At 42.6% G+C, this 19,687-nt stretch overlaps 2 protein-coding genes across 25 annotated transcripts in view; one reads left to right on the plus strand and one right to left on the minus strand.

Annotated features, from left to right (window-relative positions):
* mapta (microtubule-associated protein tau a) overlaps positions 1-6,903 on the plus strand; it is a 33,705-nt gene extending 26,802 nt beyond the window's left edge. For 18 of the 19 annotated variants that reach the window (XM_047608912.1, XM_047608920.1, XM_047608921.1 and 15 more), the window contains 2 exons: positions 465-571; positions 3,110-6,903. In XM_047608912.1, the coding sequence (XP_047464868.1) occupies positions 465-571; positions 3,110-3,307 (305 nt within the window). In that variant the 3' untranslated portion in view covers positions 3,308-6,903. Of the gene's footprint in view, positions 1-464; positions 572-1,686; positions 1,838-3,109 lie in introns of all 19 variants that reach the window. The other variant, XM_047608918.1, reaches the window with a different exon arrangement.
* Positions 6,904-7,372: 469 nt separating this feature from the next.
* LOC125022334 (KAT8 regulatory NSL complex subunit 1-like) overlaps positions 7,373-19,687 on the minus strand; it is a 28,077-nt gene continuing 15,762 nt past the window's right edge. For 3 of the 6 annotated variants that reach the window (XM_047608907.1, XM_047608908.1, XM_047608906.1), the window contains 11 exons: positions 18,030-18,139; positions 16,768-16,909; positions 15,639-15,801; positions 15,189-15,344; positions 14,065-14,310; positions 13,824-13,978; positions 10,929-11,053; positions 10,760-10,817; positions 9,898-10,010; positions 9,568-9,820; positions 7,373-8,953 (listed from right to left, as the gene is read on the minus strand). In XM_047608907.1, coding sequence (XP_047464863.1) covers positions 8,738-8,953; positions 9,568-9,820; positions 9,898-10,010; positions 10,760-10,817; positions 10,929-11,053; positions 13,824-13,978; positions 14,065-14,310; positions 15,189-15,344; positions 15,639-15,801; positions 16,768-16,909; positions 18,030-18,139 — 1,737 coding nt within the window. In that variant the 3' untranslated portion in view covers positions 7,373-8,737. The remainder of the gene's footprint in view (positions 8,954-9,567; positions 9,821-9,897; positions 10,011-10,759; positions 10,818-10,928; positions 11,054-13,823; positions 13,979-14,064; positions 14,311-15,188; positions 15,345-15,638; positions 15,802-16,767; positions 16,910-18,029; positions 18,140-19,687) is intronic. The other 3 variants (XM_047608910.1, XM_047608911.1, XM_047608909.1) reach the window with 3 other exon arrangements.

Raw genomic sequence — 19,687 nt, forward strand, 5'->3', positions numbered from 1 at the left:
TGTGAGACCTCTTGTTTCTGACTGAAGGTCCGAGTCATTTAAATCTGACTAAAGTAAACCTTGGGGCCGTGATCGACGCCAAAATGTTCAGATATTTCACTTGAAACAACTTCAACTTCTTTCTCCTTTCAAATCAGTTCACAACATCTCACACTTAAAGCGCTGGATAAACTACCCACAGTTTGTCAGCTATAAAAACCAAGTCCTTAAATCCACTGATTTATTCATATGCGGTGACTAAAAACAAATGTGGAAGCTAAATAATGAATAACATTAAACTAGAATGAGTCACGGTCATGGGTGTTTGAGTGAAAATGTGTTGCACATTAAGTCTTAAGTGTAACATCCCTAAACTGACAACGGCATGTGACATTTTTGTTTTTGATACTTTATGTGGAGTATTTTTACACGGCTGTGATGATGGACCTCTGTAATAATGCTGCTGTTCTTTCTTTTTTATTTAGGAGGTGGAAATATTGAGATCAAAAACGAGAAGCTGGAGTTCAAAGTTCAGTCCAAGATCGGCTCTCTGGACAACATTGGCCACGTCCCTGGAGGCGGACAGAGAAGGGTAAAAGACATCACGAAATCTGCGCGTTGTTTTTCTTCTTCTTCTTCATGTCGTCATATTCAGACGGTCGGTTCTCAGCTGTTGGATGACTCAGCGGTTTGGCAGGCTTTGAGTTTGTTTTTTTATTTTTCTTTGTGGGTAAAACGCAGGCTTTAGAAGAGAGGGTCTACATACAACATTTTTCTATTTTGATTTAGTTAGAAGGCTCTAGCTTTCTGCTGCTGATTAAACAGACCGGCTACAATGGCTACGCTAACACCACGCTAGCAGCCTCTGGTCAGTGAAGACAGAAATTACAGGGATCTTATAAAACACATGTGGACGGCAGCGTTGGAGATGTGGAGATGTCTTCTTCATCTTCTTCTACTCAGTCAGTTTAGTGTTGGAGAAAAACATCCCCCCTCCCCCTCCTTCTTCCTCTTCCTTTCCATTTCTTCTTCTTCTGCTACTTCCTCTATTCTTTCTTCCTCTCCTTCCCCTTCTTATCCGCGTTCCCCGCCTTTTCTTCATGGTTCTTCTTTTCCTTTTCCCCCCGCTGTTCTCCTCCTTCTACTCCTTCCTCCTCCCCTCACTTCCTCTTCTTCTACTCATCCACCCTCTCCTCTTCACATTCTTCTCTTCCACCTTCTTGTTCTTCTTCTACTCACCTCTCCATAGCTCCTATGCTCTTTCTTCCTCCTCCTGTTTCTTTCTCTTTTTCTACTCATGATCCCCCCCGCCCCCGATCAGCAGAACCACTTCATCAGTACAGTTCTACAGCGCTAGATGTTTTAATATAAGTCATCATTTTATTTCTGTGGAAACCGTTCATCTCTGACCTGAACCAGGAAGTGACTCCGCTGTAGTCGGTCATGCTTTTCCTCTCCCAACCCAGAAAACAGCTGATTTTAACAAACATCATCATTTAGACTCATACTTTCCTCCCCTTTTTCGTTGCTTCTCCATTTTCACTTCATCTCAAATGATCCGCTCATTATTTGCATATTTTGAGTTCATTATTATTATTGTTTATTTATTTTTCTTTTTGTTGCATTCTCTTTGACTTCTGTTGAAACCATCACGTGTGTGTTTTCGTTGCATGCCGTGTCATTTCCTTTGCCGGGGCTCCTCTCTAGAGGGAGAAAGGGAAGGAGGCCGAGGGGAGCACCTCGGACAGCCCCTCCATCCCCTCCCCCGCTGTCTCCCCCCCTCAGTCACCTCAGACTGTCCCTTCAGCTCCCATCACACCCATCCTGACGAACCCCCTCATAAAGATTGAGGACTCCTGTAAGTACAGCCGCGTGAGCCGCTGCTGACGTCAGAATATCATGTTTTATTTCAGACCTTATTTAAATACATATTCATTAAAAAAGCGTGGAGACATTTTAACTCGCAGCCTCTAACCGCTCCGCTACAGTATATGGACACAAGTTGGTTCATTATTTAGCAAATGTCGACCTGTCAAGCACTTAATGTGAATATTTGTATTGATGAATTTAAAATTTTAGTTGTTTCGGAAATAAAAATGCATGCAGAGTGCAGTTTATTAGCAGATATTTGTTATGTATTGTCACATTATGTATTTGTTATTACTTCATTTCTACCTCCTCTAGCAGTTTATTGTGGTTTTACTTCCAGAAAGAACAGTTAACTTAATTATTTTGTCGCTCTTGGCTGCCTCGTCACCTATTTTTATTTAATGTGTGTAATGGCATGAATTAATTTAGAAGTTAGGTTCTTTAATGAATAGAAATGAGGAAATTGCATCATATTAGCATTTCTAAAGCAAACCCTTGAGAAACCCCTCCAGAAAATGCAAAATAGTTCAGGTTGTATTTGTATGTAATGTACCTATTGTTGTCCAGCAGAGGGAGGTGCAGCAGTGCTCCTGCTTTGTGTCTGAATAACTGAAGAAGGCAGCCTTATATGATATCTTTTTTGTTTGTCCTTTGCTGCTTTGTATACTAATTCTGAATTGTTAAGGCTAGTCTTTAGGATCTCCAGGCTAGTCTTTAAAATCCCAAGACTAGTCTTTAGGATCTCTAGGCTAGTTTTTGGGTTCCCAGGGCCAGTCTTTAGCATGCCTAGGCTAGTCTTTATGATGTCTAGGGTGGTCTTTAGGATCCCAAGGCTAGTCCTTGTGTTCCCAGGGCTAGTTTTTAGCATCCCTAGGCTCATCTTTAGCATCTGTAGGCTAGTTTGTGGGTTCCCAGGGCTAGTCTTTATGATCTCAAGGCTAGTCTTTAGGATCCCAAGGCTAGTCTTTAGCATCTCTATGCTAGTTTTTGGGAACCCAGGGCTAGTCTTTAGCATGCCAAGGCTAGTCTTTATGATCTCAAGGGTGGTCTTTAGGATCCAGAGGCTAGTTTTTAGCATCCCAAGGCTAGTCTTTAGCATCTTTTGGCTACCAGGTATAATCCCTGGGTTTATAGCATCCCCTTGCTCGTCTGGAGCAGTCTTAGACTGTCCAGTTTGGAGTTGATGCTTTTTTTTCCTACGCTTTTTAAGATTGTAAAACAAACCTTTTGCTGATTTGCTCCGCCTATGATCTGCCTGCAGATTGAGAGCCACAAACTGACCTTCCGCGAGACTGCCAAGGCCCGCACCGACCACGGCGCCGAGATCGTCGCCTTGGAAGACTCCCCCCACCAGCTCAGCACCGTGTCGTCCTCCGGCAGCATCAACATGGCCGACTCTCCGCAGCTCTCCACGCTGGCCGACCAGGTGTCCGCCTCCCTGGCCAAACAAGGCTTGTGAACGCGCCCTAACCCTCCACCCTCCACCCTCCACCTTGATCACACATAGAGGAGTTGTGATGCCTTCCTCGTTATTTTCACAGGACTTTTTTAGCTACCCATCACTGTTTATCCTCCACTAACCATTGAAACTTTTCTTGAGGCGTTACCATTAGAGGTCTTGAGACAAAAACAAATGAACAAGTAGGCCACCGTGTATTTAATTTCTGTCTGTGGTCTTTGATCTCTCTTTGATTTCCAACCTTTTATATAAGTGTCCCTTCAAGAGTTGAAGCACCCGAGCAGAACAAAATTCACATATCTCTTCATAATCTGACAGCTTGGTTACTTGTCACATTGAACCCCATTAGAAATGTAACTTTTCAGTGTCACCTTGATCGGTGTCTCCCAGCATATCGTTTTTTTTATTAAAATAAAAAAAATAACAGAATATCTACCTGGAAAATGGAGGTCCAGTTGGATGCTAGAGGAAAGCCGTTACAACAAAAGTAGCAGACAAAAAATGCTTTCAGACCTCACTGCTGTTTTTGCTTTGTGTAGTTGGGACATGTGCTGCACCTTGAGGTACAGATCAAAAATAAGGCTGCCGAGAAGCTGGAGGAGACGCCTGTGATTCACACGTCAACCATAACCATCCCTATGGTAATCTTTAGCAACATAACTCTTCTTTTGCTTCCCTAAACCAAGGATAATCTTTAGCAATGTTAAGGTAGTCTTCAGTATCTCAAGGCTAGTTTTAAGCATATCTAGGCTAGTCTTTAGCATTCCTAAGCTAAGCCTGAGCATACTTATTAGGATCATTTTTTAGGTTCGCTAAGCTTGTCTTTAGCATTCCTGAGCTAGGCTTGGGTGTGACTAGGCTTGTCTTTAGCATTGCTAACTAGTCTCAAGCATCCCTCTGCTAGTCTTGAGCATCATTAGGCTACTCTCTAACATCCTTTGGCTAGCATTTAGCATCATGGCTTGTCTTGAGCATGCCAGACTAGTCTTGAGCCTCATTAAGCTAGTTCTCTGTGCTTAAATCTAGCATCCCCAGCTAGTCTTAGTTTCTTCTTGGGTACGCCATGGCTAGTCTTGAGCATCATTAACCTAGCTTCTAGCATCCATAGGCTAGTCATTAGTATCCCAAGGCTTGTATGTAGCATACCTAGGCTAGTCTCAAGCATCCTTAGGTGGGTCTTTAGCATTCATAGGCTAGCGCTGAGCACATCTTGGCTAGCAGTCAGCATCCCTGGGGTAGTCACTCTAATTTCTAAGGAACATTTAAATATACACTGTCTGTAATACAGTTTACGGCTTATAACTCTCAACCCACAAGCACAAGAACAGTTTACGTTGTGCCATATTACTTTTTTTTAAATGAAATGTAGTTTTGTATGTGGAATTCACTCAAAGCTACAGTGCAGGACTTAGAAATGTAAATTAACATTAGGTTCAGGCAAGAAAATAATATTTGATTTGCAAATATGGTCAAACAGCGTTGGGGGTCGACTCCTCCTCCGATAGACATTCGTACGTGTCAACAGTGTTTGTGTAATTTATCTCACTGCCAAGAGGGGAAGACAAACGTTCTGCACTGTAGCCGTAAATATTTATATGAATTGTCATATCTTATGAATTCTTATTTTTGTTAGTGTCTATCTGCATTTTGATTTATTCATAAACAATAATGCGCACCTGCATCTTATAAACAGTGTAGATTCAAATATTCCTCAAAGCTCCTACAAACACTAACGTATTTATTAACTATTGTTGCTGTGTGAATAACTCGCCTCCTGATCGGCCTCTAGGTTGTCTTATTTTTGACACTGCTCCACAGGTGAGAGGTGGTGTTACCCGGATTCAAAAAAATAAAATAAATAAGAATAAAAAAAAAAAAACTGAACAGCTAGAGTAGGAACTTTGTGTTGGGCACAGTTTTCTAATCGTACTCTGTGGATATATGACATGTATTTGATATGAAGAAACATTTGTATCGTGCCTGCTACTGTCAGTGTTAATTCTTTTCTCTTTTTTTTACCGCTCTATTGTAAATGCGCTACAGCTACGAGGAGGAGAATTAAGACGTTTTAAGTATCTGAATTATCCACTTACTCAGCTCTGATTACAGTATTTAAACTGCTATATGCACTAAAAAAGGTAGCTAGATGAATTAATCGCAGTTGTTAAAGAAGTTAGCGAGGCTGCAGCAGCAAAGATCCTGCGTACTGAAGGATGTTTCGAGGAGGGGTTTGTGTCATGGTCAGATGACGGTAATCTGACATCACCGAGGAACTTTTAAACCTGAGCTCTGAGCACACAGGACTCATCAGCCAGTTGAGTTTCAGCTTCGTTAAATGCTCCACATTCACTGTAAAAGTTATGGCAAAAGTATGTGAACACGCAAATGTTACGGCTCCGAATTAATTTGCTAATGTTCGGACGTGAGAGGCGCCAACCTCCGCGCAAAATCCTTTTACAGTACATTTCCACAAATGTCCACTAGAGGCCGACTCTGAGTAGACATAAAAAAACTACAAATGAGTGAATAATTCTTTACTGCCTCTCTATAGCTGATTTCTCCATTAATTACAACAGATTTTCATATAACTGACCAGTTTAAATCATGTTAAGGGTTAAAGTTACGATTCATTAAGGGCGTGGCCTCTTTGACAGGTGGGTATATTCTCACAGGTTGCTAGCTAGCCTTAGCTCAACTCACGCTTCACCTCTTTGACCATTGAATTAGCTGGGTGACGCCACACTGAGCTTCAAAACTTCTATTCAGCCAATAACTTTAAAAAATATTGAGAAGAAAGTCCAACATTGTGAGTTTGATCATTTTTAAATTAGCTAGGTCTGTCAAGGTGGCGACGGCCAGAGGCGACACGCTGAGCTTCAAAACTGCTCTCGAGGAGCAATTTGATTTGATTTCACACCGTAGTCTTTATAAAATCACTGGACCCACTGAACATGTCCACATACTTTTGGCCATATTTCACTTTTAAGGCCCAGCTAGTCACATTTTAATTTCGGATTATTTTCCTCATTTTTATTCCAGCCGCAGGTTTCACATAACCACGTAACCTAAAAATCCAGTCCGCGTGTTGACCAGTCCTCGTGACTCATTCCTCGCATTAATTGATATGAGTGAAACAGCTTCTTGCATGCACCTCATGTAAGGTTGCCTCCCTTTGACAACGTGGTCTCCTTGTATATCCTGTTTATATATGCTTTTACTTTGGAGGGATGTACTGTTGTGGGATTTGAGGGGTAGAAAGCCGTGTGAAGGTTTTAACTGAGGGAGTGAGACACATTGTGCTTGCATGCTACATCCTCGGCGCTTTAGTTCGACCACGTTTCGTCTCTGTTGCTGGACAGACGTGGACGCCGGGGGACGAGCTGAGGGACGAGCTGATCCCGAGCGTCGGAGAGCTTTCTGCCGTAACAAAAAACTGGTCACCTTTGTTTTTTTTCTTTTTCTTCTTTGGTTTCTTCTGAGGCTGTACAGTTGTGGAAATGTGATTGTTCTCGTTATTGTGCATTTGATCAATAACTGGTTTATGATGATTCTTGTTGCTGTATATGTGTATTTGAAAATAAATGCTATGAAGTCACCGTTGTTGTGAGAGATTGAATCAAAAAAAAAGAGTCGTTCACTACATTTAAAAGAGCTTCGCTTACATATACACATCCTCTTCTTCTGGTCTATTTAAAGCACCTGATCAGATCATTGTTTAGTCTCCATGGAAACAGTTAATCTGTTATCAGTATTGATCAGGTTGAGGAAGTATTGTTCACATGGTCCAGTTCATTCTCCACTCTACCACCGTTCCACTTTCCATAATTAACAAGATTAAAATGATTAATTAAATGCTATTTTATATATTTTACAGCACCATCATTAACTTACTTGAGGAGGTAATTATATACATGTTTTCATCTTTATTGTTTGAAACGCCCCACAGAAGAAAACTGAACCACTTTGTCAATAAGAGTGATTTATGTTTTAATGTGAACACACATATCCGACATATCCGATCAATAAATCATCTCACACCTGAATGACTTGAAGCAGACCACCATGTCCAAGTTAAACATAAATGTTTTTAATGGTACTATTTACAAAAAGAAAGAACGATTGATTAGGTTAACTGCTGCAACAATCGAACAGGTACATTGACATCTTGCTTTAACTACAAAAGAAAACAAACAAAAAAATATTTAACAGTGACCGAACAGCTGTGGCATAAAAAGATGTAAATGAAAACAACCATAGATTTTTTTGCATAGCGATTAGTTACTGAAGGTGGAGGAGGGTGGTGGAGGTGGGTTTGGGGGGGCAGAGATGGTGTAAAACAGAATCCAGTCAGGAAGTGAAACTACTGAACAGCAGAAAAATATTCCCTTGAAGAACCTGAGCTCAGGGTGGCATCGAGCTGCTACATCTGAAATGTTTGGGTTTTTATTTTCCAACGTGAAATCAGCTGTTTTCAGTCTTTCTTTGTGCTGTTGTTTATATATATATTTTTTTAAATTCGTTTTTTTTTTCCCCACCAGCATGCAGCAGCAGCAGCAGCGCTTTCTGTCGGGCAAGTGCTAAAAGAAACGCCCCGCTCGGTCGTCTGTCGCCTTCTGTGAACCTGAATCCTAACTGAGGAGGAGACTGGGAGGCGAGACGGGAGCTCGTAAAGGAATGATTGACTATTAATTAAAAAAAAAAAAAAAGAAAAGAAAAGAAACAGAAATGAAGAATGTGTCACGCTGGAACAGACGGATAAAACAGACAAACAGAAAAAAAGACATGTCAGGAATGGAAAAAAAAAAAACAAAACAAACAAATAAAGCAAACCAACAAAACCGGACTTGGCAGTCGGAGAAGTGCTCTGGTGATTTCAGGCGACCTCTAGAGGGAGGAGGGGGAACCACATCTCAAATGTACCTGTTTATTTGGATGGGGGTTGGGTGGGTGTAGAAGGAGGAGTCAGGTGGGGTATTTTTTCTTGTTTTGTTATTTGTCACTCCACTAAAAATGTACATGGGAATTACAAGCAAACTATAGAAAACACCCTTTGGCCATATTTTGAGGAGTCCGCTACATAGTGCGCTACGAGTGTACACGCGACATATGAAACACCACTAAGCCCCCATGTACATTGTTTAGCCTACTACACAAATCCTTTTTTTTCCCCTATCGTGTTGTTTTATACTTTTTTTGTTTGTTTTACATTTAATGTTTTTATTTTTTTTTCCTGTGACAAAAAACAAGTGTAGGGAAAGGCTTCTATCTCCATAAATGTTCACTAAAAACTGTGAAAAGTATTAGACTGATGTTTGAATATCAAACAACAGGAACCCATTTAATACCTTATTCTGCGTAGAGGTTCTGCTTGTTAATGCCAGAGAGGAGCTGTGTGTGTCTGTGGGTGTGGGAGTGGGAGTGGGGGGGGGTTCATCGGTGGGCGGAGGCCTTGTGTTTGTGGCCTCCGGAGGCGTCGTCGTCGCACGGCGGCTCCGCGTCGTCCGAATCCAGGCGTCCGTAGGCCGTCGCTCGACAACCTGAGATGCTGCGCATTCTGGGCCTGATGTGGAGGTCGGTCTCGGCCTCCGGCTCCGGGGCGGGGTCTTCTGGCAGGGGGAAGCTGCGGCGCTCCCACGGCGCCACCGTCTGGAAGACAGAAAGCGCTACGTTTAAAGTCTGATCATTAAAGGCAGACGTTTCTCAGCTGTAGCCTTTAAACAGGAGTTTGATGGACAGAGAGAAGGAGGACGGGAGGACTGAGTCAAAGGACTATTACTCTATGAAACAGCAGCGTACTTGGAAAATGCATTCTGGGATACCTCGCTGTACCAAGTCTCCTCCAGATGTGTCCCACCTGTTTTATTGAGGACACATCTGGAGGAGACTTGTGTGGAGAAAAAATGTTCCAGAGAGTTTTACAGAGTTCACGGTGTTCTACACTACGTTAACTGTGACAGCTCTGTTTACTGGACTTATATCTGGGAGAATAAGACAACATTTTAAAACCCATTTAACAGAACGGAGGGTCCAGGTGTTTTGTGGCGTCCCAGCTGCTGACACAGGGACTGGTCGTTATTAGCTTTGTGGCAAGTTGGTCCCCACAGCTCAGAGGAAAGAGTCACAGAGACACATTTGAGCTTAGACAGCTCAGTCTGAGGCAGAATCATCTAAAATGTGTCCCACCGGAGCCTCTGGTCTCATTTAAACCACCAAACAAAAACAACATAGTCTGATAGTAACGCGGGGCTGAGGCTACGTACCCGTTCTTCGAAGGTGAAGTCCGGCGTTGAGCACCGCGTGTCCTCGCTGGACAGCAGTCGGTGGGAGTCCCTGGAGCAGGGTGTGTGGGGGTTGGAGGTGGTGTCGGGGCTGGCTGGACTCATGGGCGACGGCACGTGGCTGTAGTCGTGGAGCATGGGGCAGTGGCCCGGGTCTGGGGACGCGGGCTGAGGGGTCGGAGGGTTTGTCCCGCACAGCAGGGGCGTGGTCCGACCGTCGATGGATTTGTACGACCTGAGGGGAGGGACGTAGGTGTGAGTGTGAAGCTGCTCCTTCGCAACCGGCAAGTTACAGAGTATCAGGAGACTCACCTGCTGCCTCTCCTCTTAGCCGGAGCCAGAGCCATCCAAGACCAGCGGGACCGCTCCTGGTCCTCGTAGGGCTGATGGAGCAGGACGAAGGCGGCGTCTGTGAGGTCCTCCACCTGCAAGAGGGACACCGTCAAGACTGGGGGTCACTACTGATATCCATCAAATCATTCAGACAAACTTTAGCTTAGTAATGTCTCTCCAGCTCTTCTCTCGTCACACTCTTCAAATTCAGAGTCGTTACATTTTTAAGATGCTCTTAGAGTTGGATCATCAATGAGGAGGATGGCGTTAATAATTAATGACTGTTGTCAGTGTTTCCAAAATAATAATTCATTTTTTCCTTCCCCTTATGGAGAAGTTATTTCTCTGCATTTATCTCGTCCATTAGGAGCTTCCTCTCCTCAGACATGGACATAAAGAGGCTGCAAACATTAAAACCTAAAGCTGCTTCTCTAACTGCCACAGCTCCTCATAAAGAGGAGAGGAGGGATCCAAATATGTTAATCAATGTTAATTAATAAATAAAACAACTCAAGGACACACTGACCTTTAATAGGGCTAATTATTTAAATGTCACACGTGAGTCTTACATCAGGTTTGAACCAGCAGTGTCCAGACTGTTTTAGTCTACTACTACTTTATTAAATGTAAAATTCTTCCTCAATTATCTGAACATTAATATTTAACTGCATTAAATATATGAAAAGGCGAAAATAACATGAAAATAATTATTCCTTCTGCTTCACAAAGGCCATAAACAGGTCTTTGTGTTGATGTGAAGTTTGACCACCAGGTGTCACTGTTCTGTTCCCTCTGCTACAGTCTGATGCATGAATCCTTGAGGAGCGTCACCAACACTCACCTCCCGTTCGTTCTCCTCTTCAGTTATGGGCTGTGAGAAGATGTCCACAGATCGCCAACTACACAGACAGAACCATGAGGTTTATTTTTTTATTCTTATTATTATTATACATCATATGACATTAAAGTCACGATGATTTAGGGTGATGAACAGGGCACACGGTCTTCACCTGGGTGTCAGGATCTCCTTGTACTGCAGCTTCTCCACTCTGGTGGTGGCGGCCACAGACATGGGGATCACGATGTTGTTGATGTCGAAGGAGCTTTCGCCTCGCCGCCTCTTGATTGGCTGCTGCTGGGCGAAAAAAACAAACGCGGTTACAACACGCCGCAGGACTACGTCAATAAACAGCATTTAAACGGTGCCGTCTTCAGGTGTGGTTCTTTACAATCGGTCGTTACATGGATGTTGTCCAGATCTCCCTCCTCTAACACTCTCACGTAACCGGTGTTCATTTCTACGTGACACAAATACCTCAATGAACTGTTGTTTTTCATGTCAGGAGTATGTCCAAAATACACGGTTACACTACTTTAAATTCAATCTAGCGCGACTGAAGGAGCAGAATTTGCAGCACAAGGATACAGGAAATAACTTTATCCCCTCAAACAATGAAGGATTTTATGAATCGACGTCAGATCTGTTTCATTAAGATTGATATGAATTTGTTTTTGTTTTTTTTTTTAAACACCAACGTCTAGTAAAACAGAAACTGTCCCTGTATGCAAATGACTTAAAGTCTCACTCTGCAGCAGCTGGCCTCGTCTTCACCAACTGTTCCAATTTTTCTGCTTCAGTAACAACAAGAATTTAAATGAACTCAGATAAATCGAGTTTCAGTTTCTAGTTCTCACTGATATGAACACACACAGTTCATTAGGTTCACTAGAGAATATATTCTATACATTTTAATTTAACCGTGTTGGACTAAATCTCTTCATGAAGGTTGTGGAATTTAACATTAGTTAAAAAAATAATAACTAATTTGTCCGAACTAGGGCTCGGTGATATATTGTCTTGAACATATTTTCAAACTGGATATGAGATAACGTACACCAATCAAGCACAACATTAGGACCACCTCCCTAATACTGTGTAGGTTTCCCCTCTGCCCCAAAACAGTTGTGACTCATCAGAGAATGAACATGGGTTTTCTGAGGGCGTCCTGTGGTGTCTGGGAACATAACTTCATGTTTTTTTGTTGTTGTTATTTTTTTTGTACTTCAGCCTTTTTTGTGTGTGTGTCTGTGTCAGGCTGCATCCTGCTGGGATGGCTGCTGGGCGTGACTGGTCTGGTCTAGGTGGGTGGCACATGTCAAAGTAACAGCCAGGACCAAAAGTTTCCCAGCAAAACATTGAACTGTCACAAGACGGTCAATGTTATTTACTTCCCCTATCAGTGGTCATAATGTTCTGCTTGATGGGTGTAGATTTATATTGATGGAGTTTATGCGGCACTAAAACTAGTGACCAAGTTGTCCACTTCTCCTTTCCAAAGTCGCACTCACTTAACTTCACTATGCCTCACAAGATTCCCTTTCTACAGTGGAAAAGTATCAAGAGTTCATTGGGGGAATATTTCCCACTAAAAAAAAACACAAAATCAACGAATGTTTCTACGTTTAAGAGACACCTGAGAGATGTTTGACATGATAAATCTGCTTGGTCCTAATTGAAGAGTAAAACTCAAAATGACAGAGTGCACCACTGCCTTAAACAATGAGTAGCACTATTGACACACGGTGCTACTACTTTGGCACTTCAGTGTCGAGGCTAAGCTTAATAACAGAGACGCCAGTTTAACTGCACCACAAACTAAATCCTCTGAAACGATCACTCAGCTGAAACTGACTCAACATCCACTGAACAAAAGAACAGTCTCGAAGGAGGAATTAGATCAGAATACGTTCTCTAGTGAACCTAATGAACTGGCCAGTGAATAAATATTAAATCAGAAACATTCAGTAACTTATGTTCAGTTCGTAGTAGTGACTTCTTTATTTTAGTACTTCCTGTGACCTTAACACTTTCTGTCTCAAGTCTGATTAGGACGAAATACCCGCTTCCTTAAAACGAACTGACAGCATGTTAGCAGTGTTAGCGTTGAACGCTGCAGACGGCACATTTCAACTCCCTGCAGCTAGAAGCTGACACCGTATGGCTCAATCGACCACTTTGTCCACTCACGGTTCAATAAAGGTTATTCAAACAAGATGGTTGACCTTAGAGTCACTTTGTGATTTATTGCTCGATTACAAGTCAATTGTAAGTCTGGAATAAAAAAATGAAAAAAAGGAGGGCTACTTTTTGTGGATAAGTAAAATAAAACTTTTTGATGTAGGGGAGATCAATTGTAGCAAACTAAGAATGTAACTAAGGCAAAATTAAAAAGCCTTATTAAAAGTGGCTAACACAAAAAACCTTCTTCTTAGTTTGCTTGATTCTAAGTCTGTTGCATCTTAAACAGAATACACCTTATGTAGCCTCACTGTAAAGTGACAAAAATCCTGATTCACTTTGTCTCTGCTGAAAACAAACCGTGAAGCTAATTCCACTGAAACGTGGCAGAGCACCACAGAGGAAGAGACTAAACCTCCCTCCACAACACTACCAGGAAAATGCTCTCAGGGAGCATGAAATTAAAGCAAGATCATGTCCTAGCTTGACATGCCTGTCACCGGAAAATGACACCGACCACAACAGCTGCTCCAAAAATGCATTTTCTTCCTTGTCTCTCAGTGAACGGACAGAAAAATCTCCTTCCTCCTTCTGCTGCCAAAAACCATCTACTCTGACGTTTTCTCTGTTTTCTGTTGCAGTGATTTCAGCTGTAAAACATGCATTAACTCCAACATGAGCTGCTCCCTTTGAAGAACACGGAGCGATCCACCGTACAAGTATAAATGTGTAGAAATGACACAGGCTCTGACCTGTCAGCAGAACAAACTGATCTCTAAAACGCATGAACAGTGCAACACAACAAATCAAACCAGACAAGCGGCTGATTACGCCATCGTCAGCCAATGACCCGATGAACAACTGCGATCTGAATGATGGTGCTTACAGGTGTGCTCGGGACGCCCTGGCTGCCGGAGCCCAGCGGTGTGGAGTTCTCTGAGGACGTGGACAGCTGGCGAGTGAGAGGGCTGTGGAGGGACGAGTGCATGTTGGCCAGAGTCGGGCAGGAGCTGCTCGAGTCCAGGAAGAGTTTAGGGGATGCTGGAGGACAAAGGAGACAGAAAGAGCCAGGCTAAGAATCCTCGAAGTTAAATCACTATAATTTGTCTCACTTCTTAAAGACTCACAGTCGGATCTGTCCAGCGAGTGCTCTCTTAATCTCTTGCGGCTGTAGTTCTTGTCGTACGGGCCTAACGGCGTGGAGAGCCCCTGCAGCCGGTCGGTCTTGCACACGGCCTGGCCTTCCAGCCGGGCTGTGCTCAGTACGCCGCCGCCGCCGCTGCTGCCGCCGCCGCCACCACCGCCGCCCATGCTGCCGTCCACTGTCCTCGGCTTCTCAGCGCGGTTCTTATAGTGACCCAGTCCTGCAGCACCAGGAGACAGACAGGTACCACGTGAATCTCGGTTTGAGAGGGGCGTTAAATTGACACATTTGAGAGGAAAGAATTGATGAAAAAATAAATAAATAAACTATTTATCCTTGAAATCTAACAACAAATCCGCATTAAACTCAATCGATTAAAGGGACTAATTCCCGGTAACATCAGCACGTCTCCTCTCGTGTTTCTGGGAAGCGTGTCGGTGGCATTATGAAATCGAACCGTGATACAAATGAAAATGACCTGAACACAGCGGTGTGACTGTTTCACAATAATAAGCTGACCTTTAAAGATTAAACACCCTCTTTCACGGTTTCCTGGTATTAAAGTACACGCACTGGCCACTTTATTAGGCACCCCTTTGGTTTTAGTAGCGGGTGGACCGTTTCGCCTTGATTTGATCAGGATGAGGCTCCAGCCAGAGATCTTTTCTCCTTATTCATTGTAGCTCTGCCATAAATGAAAACCACATTCCTGTAGCGTTAAAACCTCTGTTTACTGGACCGACTCCGGTAGCATTTAAGAGAACACAAGGCACATAAGAAAAGCCTTTATGAAGAATACGGATACTAAATATTAAAAGATCATTAACGGACTGAAAGGCCAAAAAACGTCTGGTCGTCCCCGCTTGAAATATTCCTTGTGGTTTGGTCCATGTTGATACAAATGCATCACACAGTTGCTGCAGATTAAAAGCATCAACAAGCAGCTGAACAGGTGTAGCTGATAAAGTGGCCAGTTAATGTGTGTGTATATATATATATATATATATATATATCCCGTCTGAACCCAACTTTAGACATTACAGAGACATAAGAGGACGTCCAGACGGCGCTAAAAGGTTTTTACAAGTTGAGGACATTTGTACTCACTGACTGCCATGAGCGAGTTGGTGAACTTGTGTTTCTCTTTGGACGAGGACAGCTTGTGTTTGAGCGAGAGCTTCTTCAGTGGTTTGCTTCTCTCCAGTGACTTGGTCTGCCACTGGCTCTTCATCACCTGCTGCAGACGTAGGCCTATACAAACATCTGAAGGAGAAACCAACAGACACTTAATGAGGGCATCGAAGAGGCGGGCACAACTCATAATAAGCCACAGGCGAGCTAATATAAGAGCCATCTTGGCAGCTGTAAATACAATTGGACAAGAATTTTGTGAATTTCGTGACACGAGGAGCGAAGCATTTCAGAGGAACAGATCGTCTCGGTGTCTGGAAACCAAAGAATTTCCTGTGGAGTCATCTCTCTATGGCCGCTCCTTCTTTCGCCTTCCCCTCTACATGTAAAACAGGAAATGACTGCACAAACATCTCTAGCACTGACCGTCGGGGAAGGAGAGGATGGGGTGGACGCCAAGATCCAGCCTTGACAGGCGCTCCAGGGTGGGCTGCTCCAGAGCGTCCTCTCTGGGGGTGGGCCAGCCACCACACATCACACAGCTGGGGTTAACCCTGCAGTTACACTGGACACAGCTGCTCCTCTGGGCCTGCGCATCACGTAAAGGCAAACACCATGCTGTGATGCAACGTCTTCACCAGAAAGTATCGAATACATCATTAATCACTAGGACTGGGTATCTCTTAATAATTCCTGAATGTTTCAAGTAAATATCAAGTCACTAAGAAAGGAAGAGCTTCCAGACTTTAATCGATCTCGATTTGAATGATTCGACGTCTCAGAGTTGTCAGATCTTGAATACAGCTCCTGTTCAGCTGTTTTGTCCTTGTACTTTTGAAAACCAGTCAGCTTTCGGTTGTGACGGCGCTCTGGATCTCCCCCCTCACACGTGGACTAATCTTGAAACCAGTCTTGTGAGACCGGGGTGAGATTTCTAATGCAAGGATGTAGGAAATGGCATCTTTTATTTTAAGAACTGCGGGGAGGATATTATGACTTGATGCGGGATGTTTCAAATGAAGACACGTTTGAATCGGAAAATCAACCTATTAATCAGTGAAGAAATGAGATGAACCGCAGAGGTTTAGCGAGTCACGCCAGAAAACAGTTCGCTTTTTGATGTGTCATTTTGGGTTGGTGCCAATACGGCAAAAACAGTTTTAATAAACGCAATCAAATGCACTTAAATCAATCAACAGTAGAACAGATTAAGGAAAATGTGATTGTACGTTTGTATATATAAATATAAAGGTAGAAAAGTAATTAAGCACAACACTGTTCTTGTTTCCACCACTCAAACTTGTGAGTTGTCACACGGGTGAATACTCCTGTTTATGTAGCAGTGGAGGAAGATGCCCTACTTTTTATAAGTAAATCAGCAAGTCGCTCAGTTACAACCCCAGGAGTTAATCAGCGTAAACACACAAGATGTTTTCTAAGACTAAACGTCCATTCATTGCTCCCAAATGGCTTTTTTTTGCACACTGCCCCGCCCCTTTAAACGTCCGCTTTGTTGCGTAGTCTGACATGGAGTGAATTCACGCTGTGAACTCACCTTGCCATTAAGGTTGGGCACAGTGCTGGGTTGAATGAGCCGCCTTCGTCTGCAGCTGACGAGCGGTCGCGTGCGCGCGGCCACGCATGTGCTGTCGTAGGCTGACGGCTGCTGGTGCTTGGAGTCTGCACTCTCTGCCATCCTATCATAAGAGAGCAAGTCAAGAGTTATTAGCGCATACAGAGCCACGTATAAACACATATATGTACAATGCATAATGTAGGAGGAAATGGTCTTGATTTTGTTTGTTTTCTTACTGCATGTTAATGTATGTAGACGTGTGCATTTTCTCATTGGCTTATTCTATTGCCGTCACTTTAATGACACATTCATATATTATATATATACACACACACATTCTCACTTGACAGTGTATTAAGAGCAGTAGTGAAAATATTCTAAATAATGTACTAAAATGTCTCTTCCTCAAAGTTCTAGCTTTTGTTTACAATAATTTACAGAGCTGTTAATTAAAAAAACTCTGTTAATACAATATAAATTTGCACTCACTTGCCAGTTCATTAGATACACGTGTGCAAACAATCTAACACAGCAGTACTGCACCAAATCTAATCTTCATGAACGATTAAGTATTCAGCACTTTATTATTTGAAATCACAGAGAAAACTGTTGGTTTGACTGTGTTTTCATAGTGGAGGCGGTGGTTTTTAGTACTACTGAGCTGTGTTGTGTTGAAACAACACATGTTCCTTTTAATTTGACATCTTAGTCAGAGGGTTATGCTAGACAACACTTAATTTAATCCAGTTTAACAGCACCAAAAACTACACCCTCCAAAATGATCATCCGGTGGAATCACCATCTTTCTGATGCAGTTTCAACATAAACTGGACATTAGAGTAGTCACCTAATGTGTTGTCAAGTGAATTATTATAATTTTGAACTGGATCGATAGTGTTTCTATCCCTTCTGCTGCTGTGATGCTGTAAACTAAAAGTCAGGACACAGTAAAATGAGGTAGTTGTTTTTGAAAGCATTTAAAACTACTAAGACATTCAGTTTGGATTTTGACAAAACAGGAACAGCCCAGACAGATTTCATTAACAATGTCTCAGCTCCATCATGCGTCCAAGTAAAGCAGACCTGCTGCAATAACACTCTTTTCTTTCTTAACTGATAAGAAGCAAAACATCAGCATCTCTCGCATTAAGAACTCGTATGAAGAACTCCCCTCTCGTGTTTCTCAGAAATTTGACCGCCCTTCTGGGAAACTGACATGAGGTAATGATTAGCAGCCGTACCTGCTGAGGACGCCGTTAACCGGCTGCCCGTTCTGACCTTTCCAAGGGCCCGGCTCTGTGCTGGTGACGTGGGCGGGGCCTGTGTGCTCCAGCCGTTCGGAGCCGATGTCCTGCGTGGACAGATAAGACAGAACCAGTGAGACTACACCTCGTGGTAACTGGCACAGGAGCGCAGGCTGACCAACAGCACTCAGTTGAACGCGATATTTAAGGAAACAACAGAAGAGACAAACAGAATCATCCCGGTCTCGTGGCCTTCAATTATTCAGTCTAGATCCGTGAAAGGGGCCCGGGCGCTTTAAACCTGCTGAAAGCAGCTCCTTTACAAGCTTTTACTCACAAATGAACACAGCTCTGTGCTTTCAAACTGACTTAAATCTCATTTCATTTGTCAACTACGATTTATATGACCTTTGTTCAGTACATTATTTACATTTTAAATCAATAGAAACATCCCAGCAAAGACACAAAGCCAAAGAAATTGAACGAGGTTAGAGTGAAAGCTGACTCTAGGACTAAATCACGCTATAAATGTAAACAGCTATGATTAGAGGCCACCCTGTTGCAGGCGTTCGGGTTTGACAAACATTTGTATAAATGTTTTAAACAAATCCAAAGAGACAGACTCAACCTGGCATCATCTATTTAGAAATAATTTAGATATGAAAGCTGAAGGGGCTCATTACACCGCTCCATTTATCGCCTTCATTCAGACCTGAGGGACACATACAAAAAGCATTGTTTCCTGTGGACACTCAAAATTTCATTTCCACCTTTGCAAGAACAAACAAGATGAACGAACTGTTACCAAGAAAAGTGCAGTTTACAAGGGAGTCGGACAAACATTTCCTACCAATAAAACATCCAACACAATAAATGTGTGGGGGTCTGAAATGGACTTCATACGTCCCATGTATAAATAATATTGTTACACTATTATATGTATTCAACTGATAACGAGAATAGATCGTCCTCATGTCACCCACAGACTGATCAGAAGGAGTTTCCAAACAGACGTAGGGGGCTGGTGTGAACCTCTGATCATCTGATCTCCTAACAACCACATTAAACACTTGATCTGCTGGTTTCTCTCTGGTTGCAATGAATCCATTCTTTCTGAGCTTGTTTGCTCAACAAACATCAGGTGATGAGTTTCGAGGAGGGAGTTGTTCAAAAACGTTTTTTAGAAAAGATGAATGAAGCTGGAGTCCATAGGAAAAGCACCATTGGAGACAATGTTGGATGACTTCTTATATTAAACCAAATCAGTGGTGTCAATAAAGTTAGATAAAAATATCTTCATATTTCCAGCATATTTGACACTTCACAGGAGCATGTTACTCATTACTTTAGTGCTGTATTTATATAGTCGTGTTCTTCCAGATTAAGATTTGACATAAATATGCTTCCATCAGTTTCCCCATTAAAACTATATTTCTGTCTGTGACCACTATTAAACAGAAACTGTGCCTTGTCTGAGTGAGAGGTCATAACAAAAAAAACCTGACTGCTATGTAAGAACAGTCTGATCACAGGGGAATGGAAAAAAGCAGGACTAGAAAATGACCCTGGACCCTCTGCAGAAACATGAGCAGCCATGTTTCAGGTAAGTCTAAAGACAAATATTTGATCAGCTCTATGAAAATCCATATAAGACA

Source organism: Mugil cephalus, chromosome 16 (genome assembly GCF_022458985.1).
Source record: "Mugil cephalus isolate CIBA_MC_2020 chromosome 16, CIBA_Mcephalus_1.1, whole genome shotgun sequence".
NCBI classification, from domain to species: domain Eukaryota; kingdom Metazoa; phylum Chordata; class Actinopteri; order Mugiliformes; family Mugilidae; genus Mugil; species Mugil cephalus.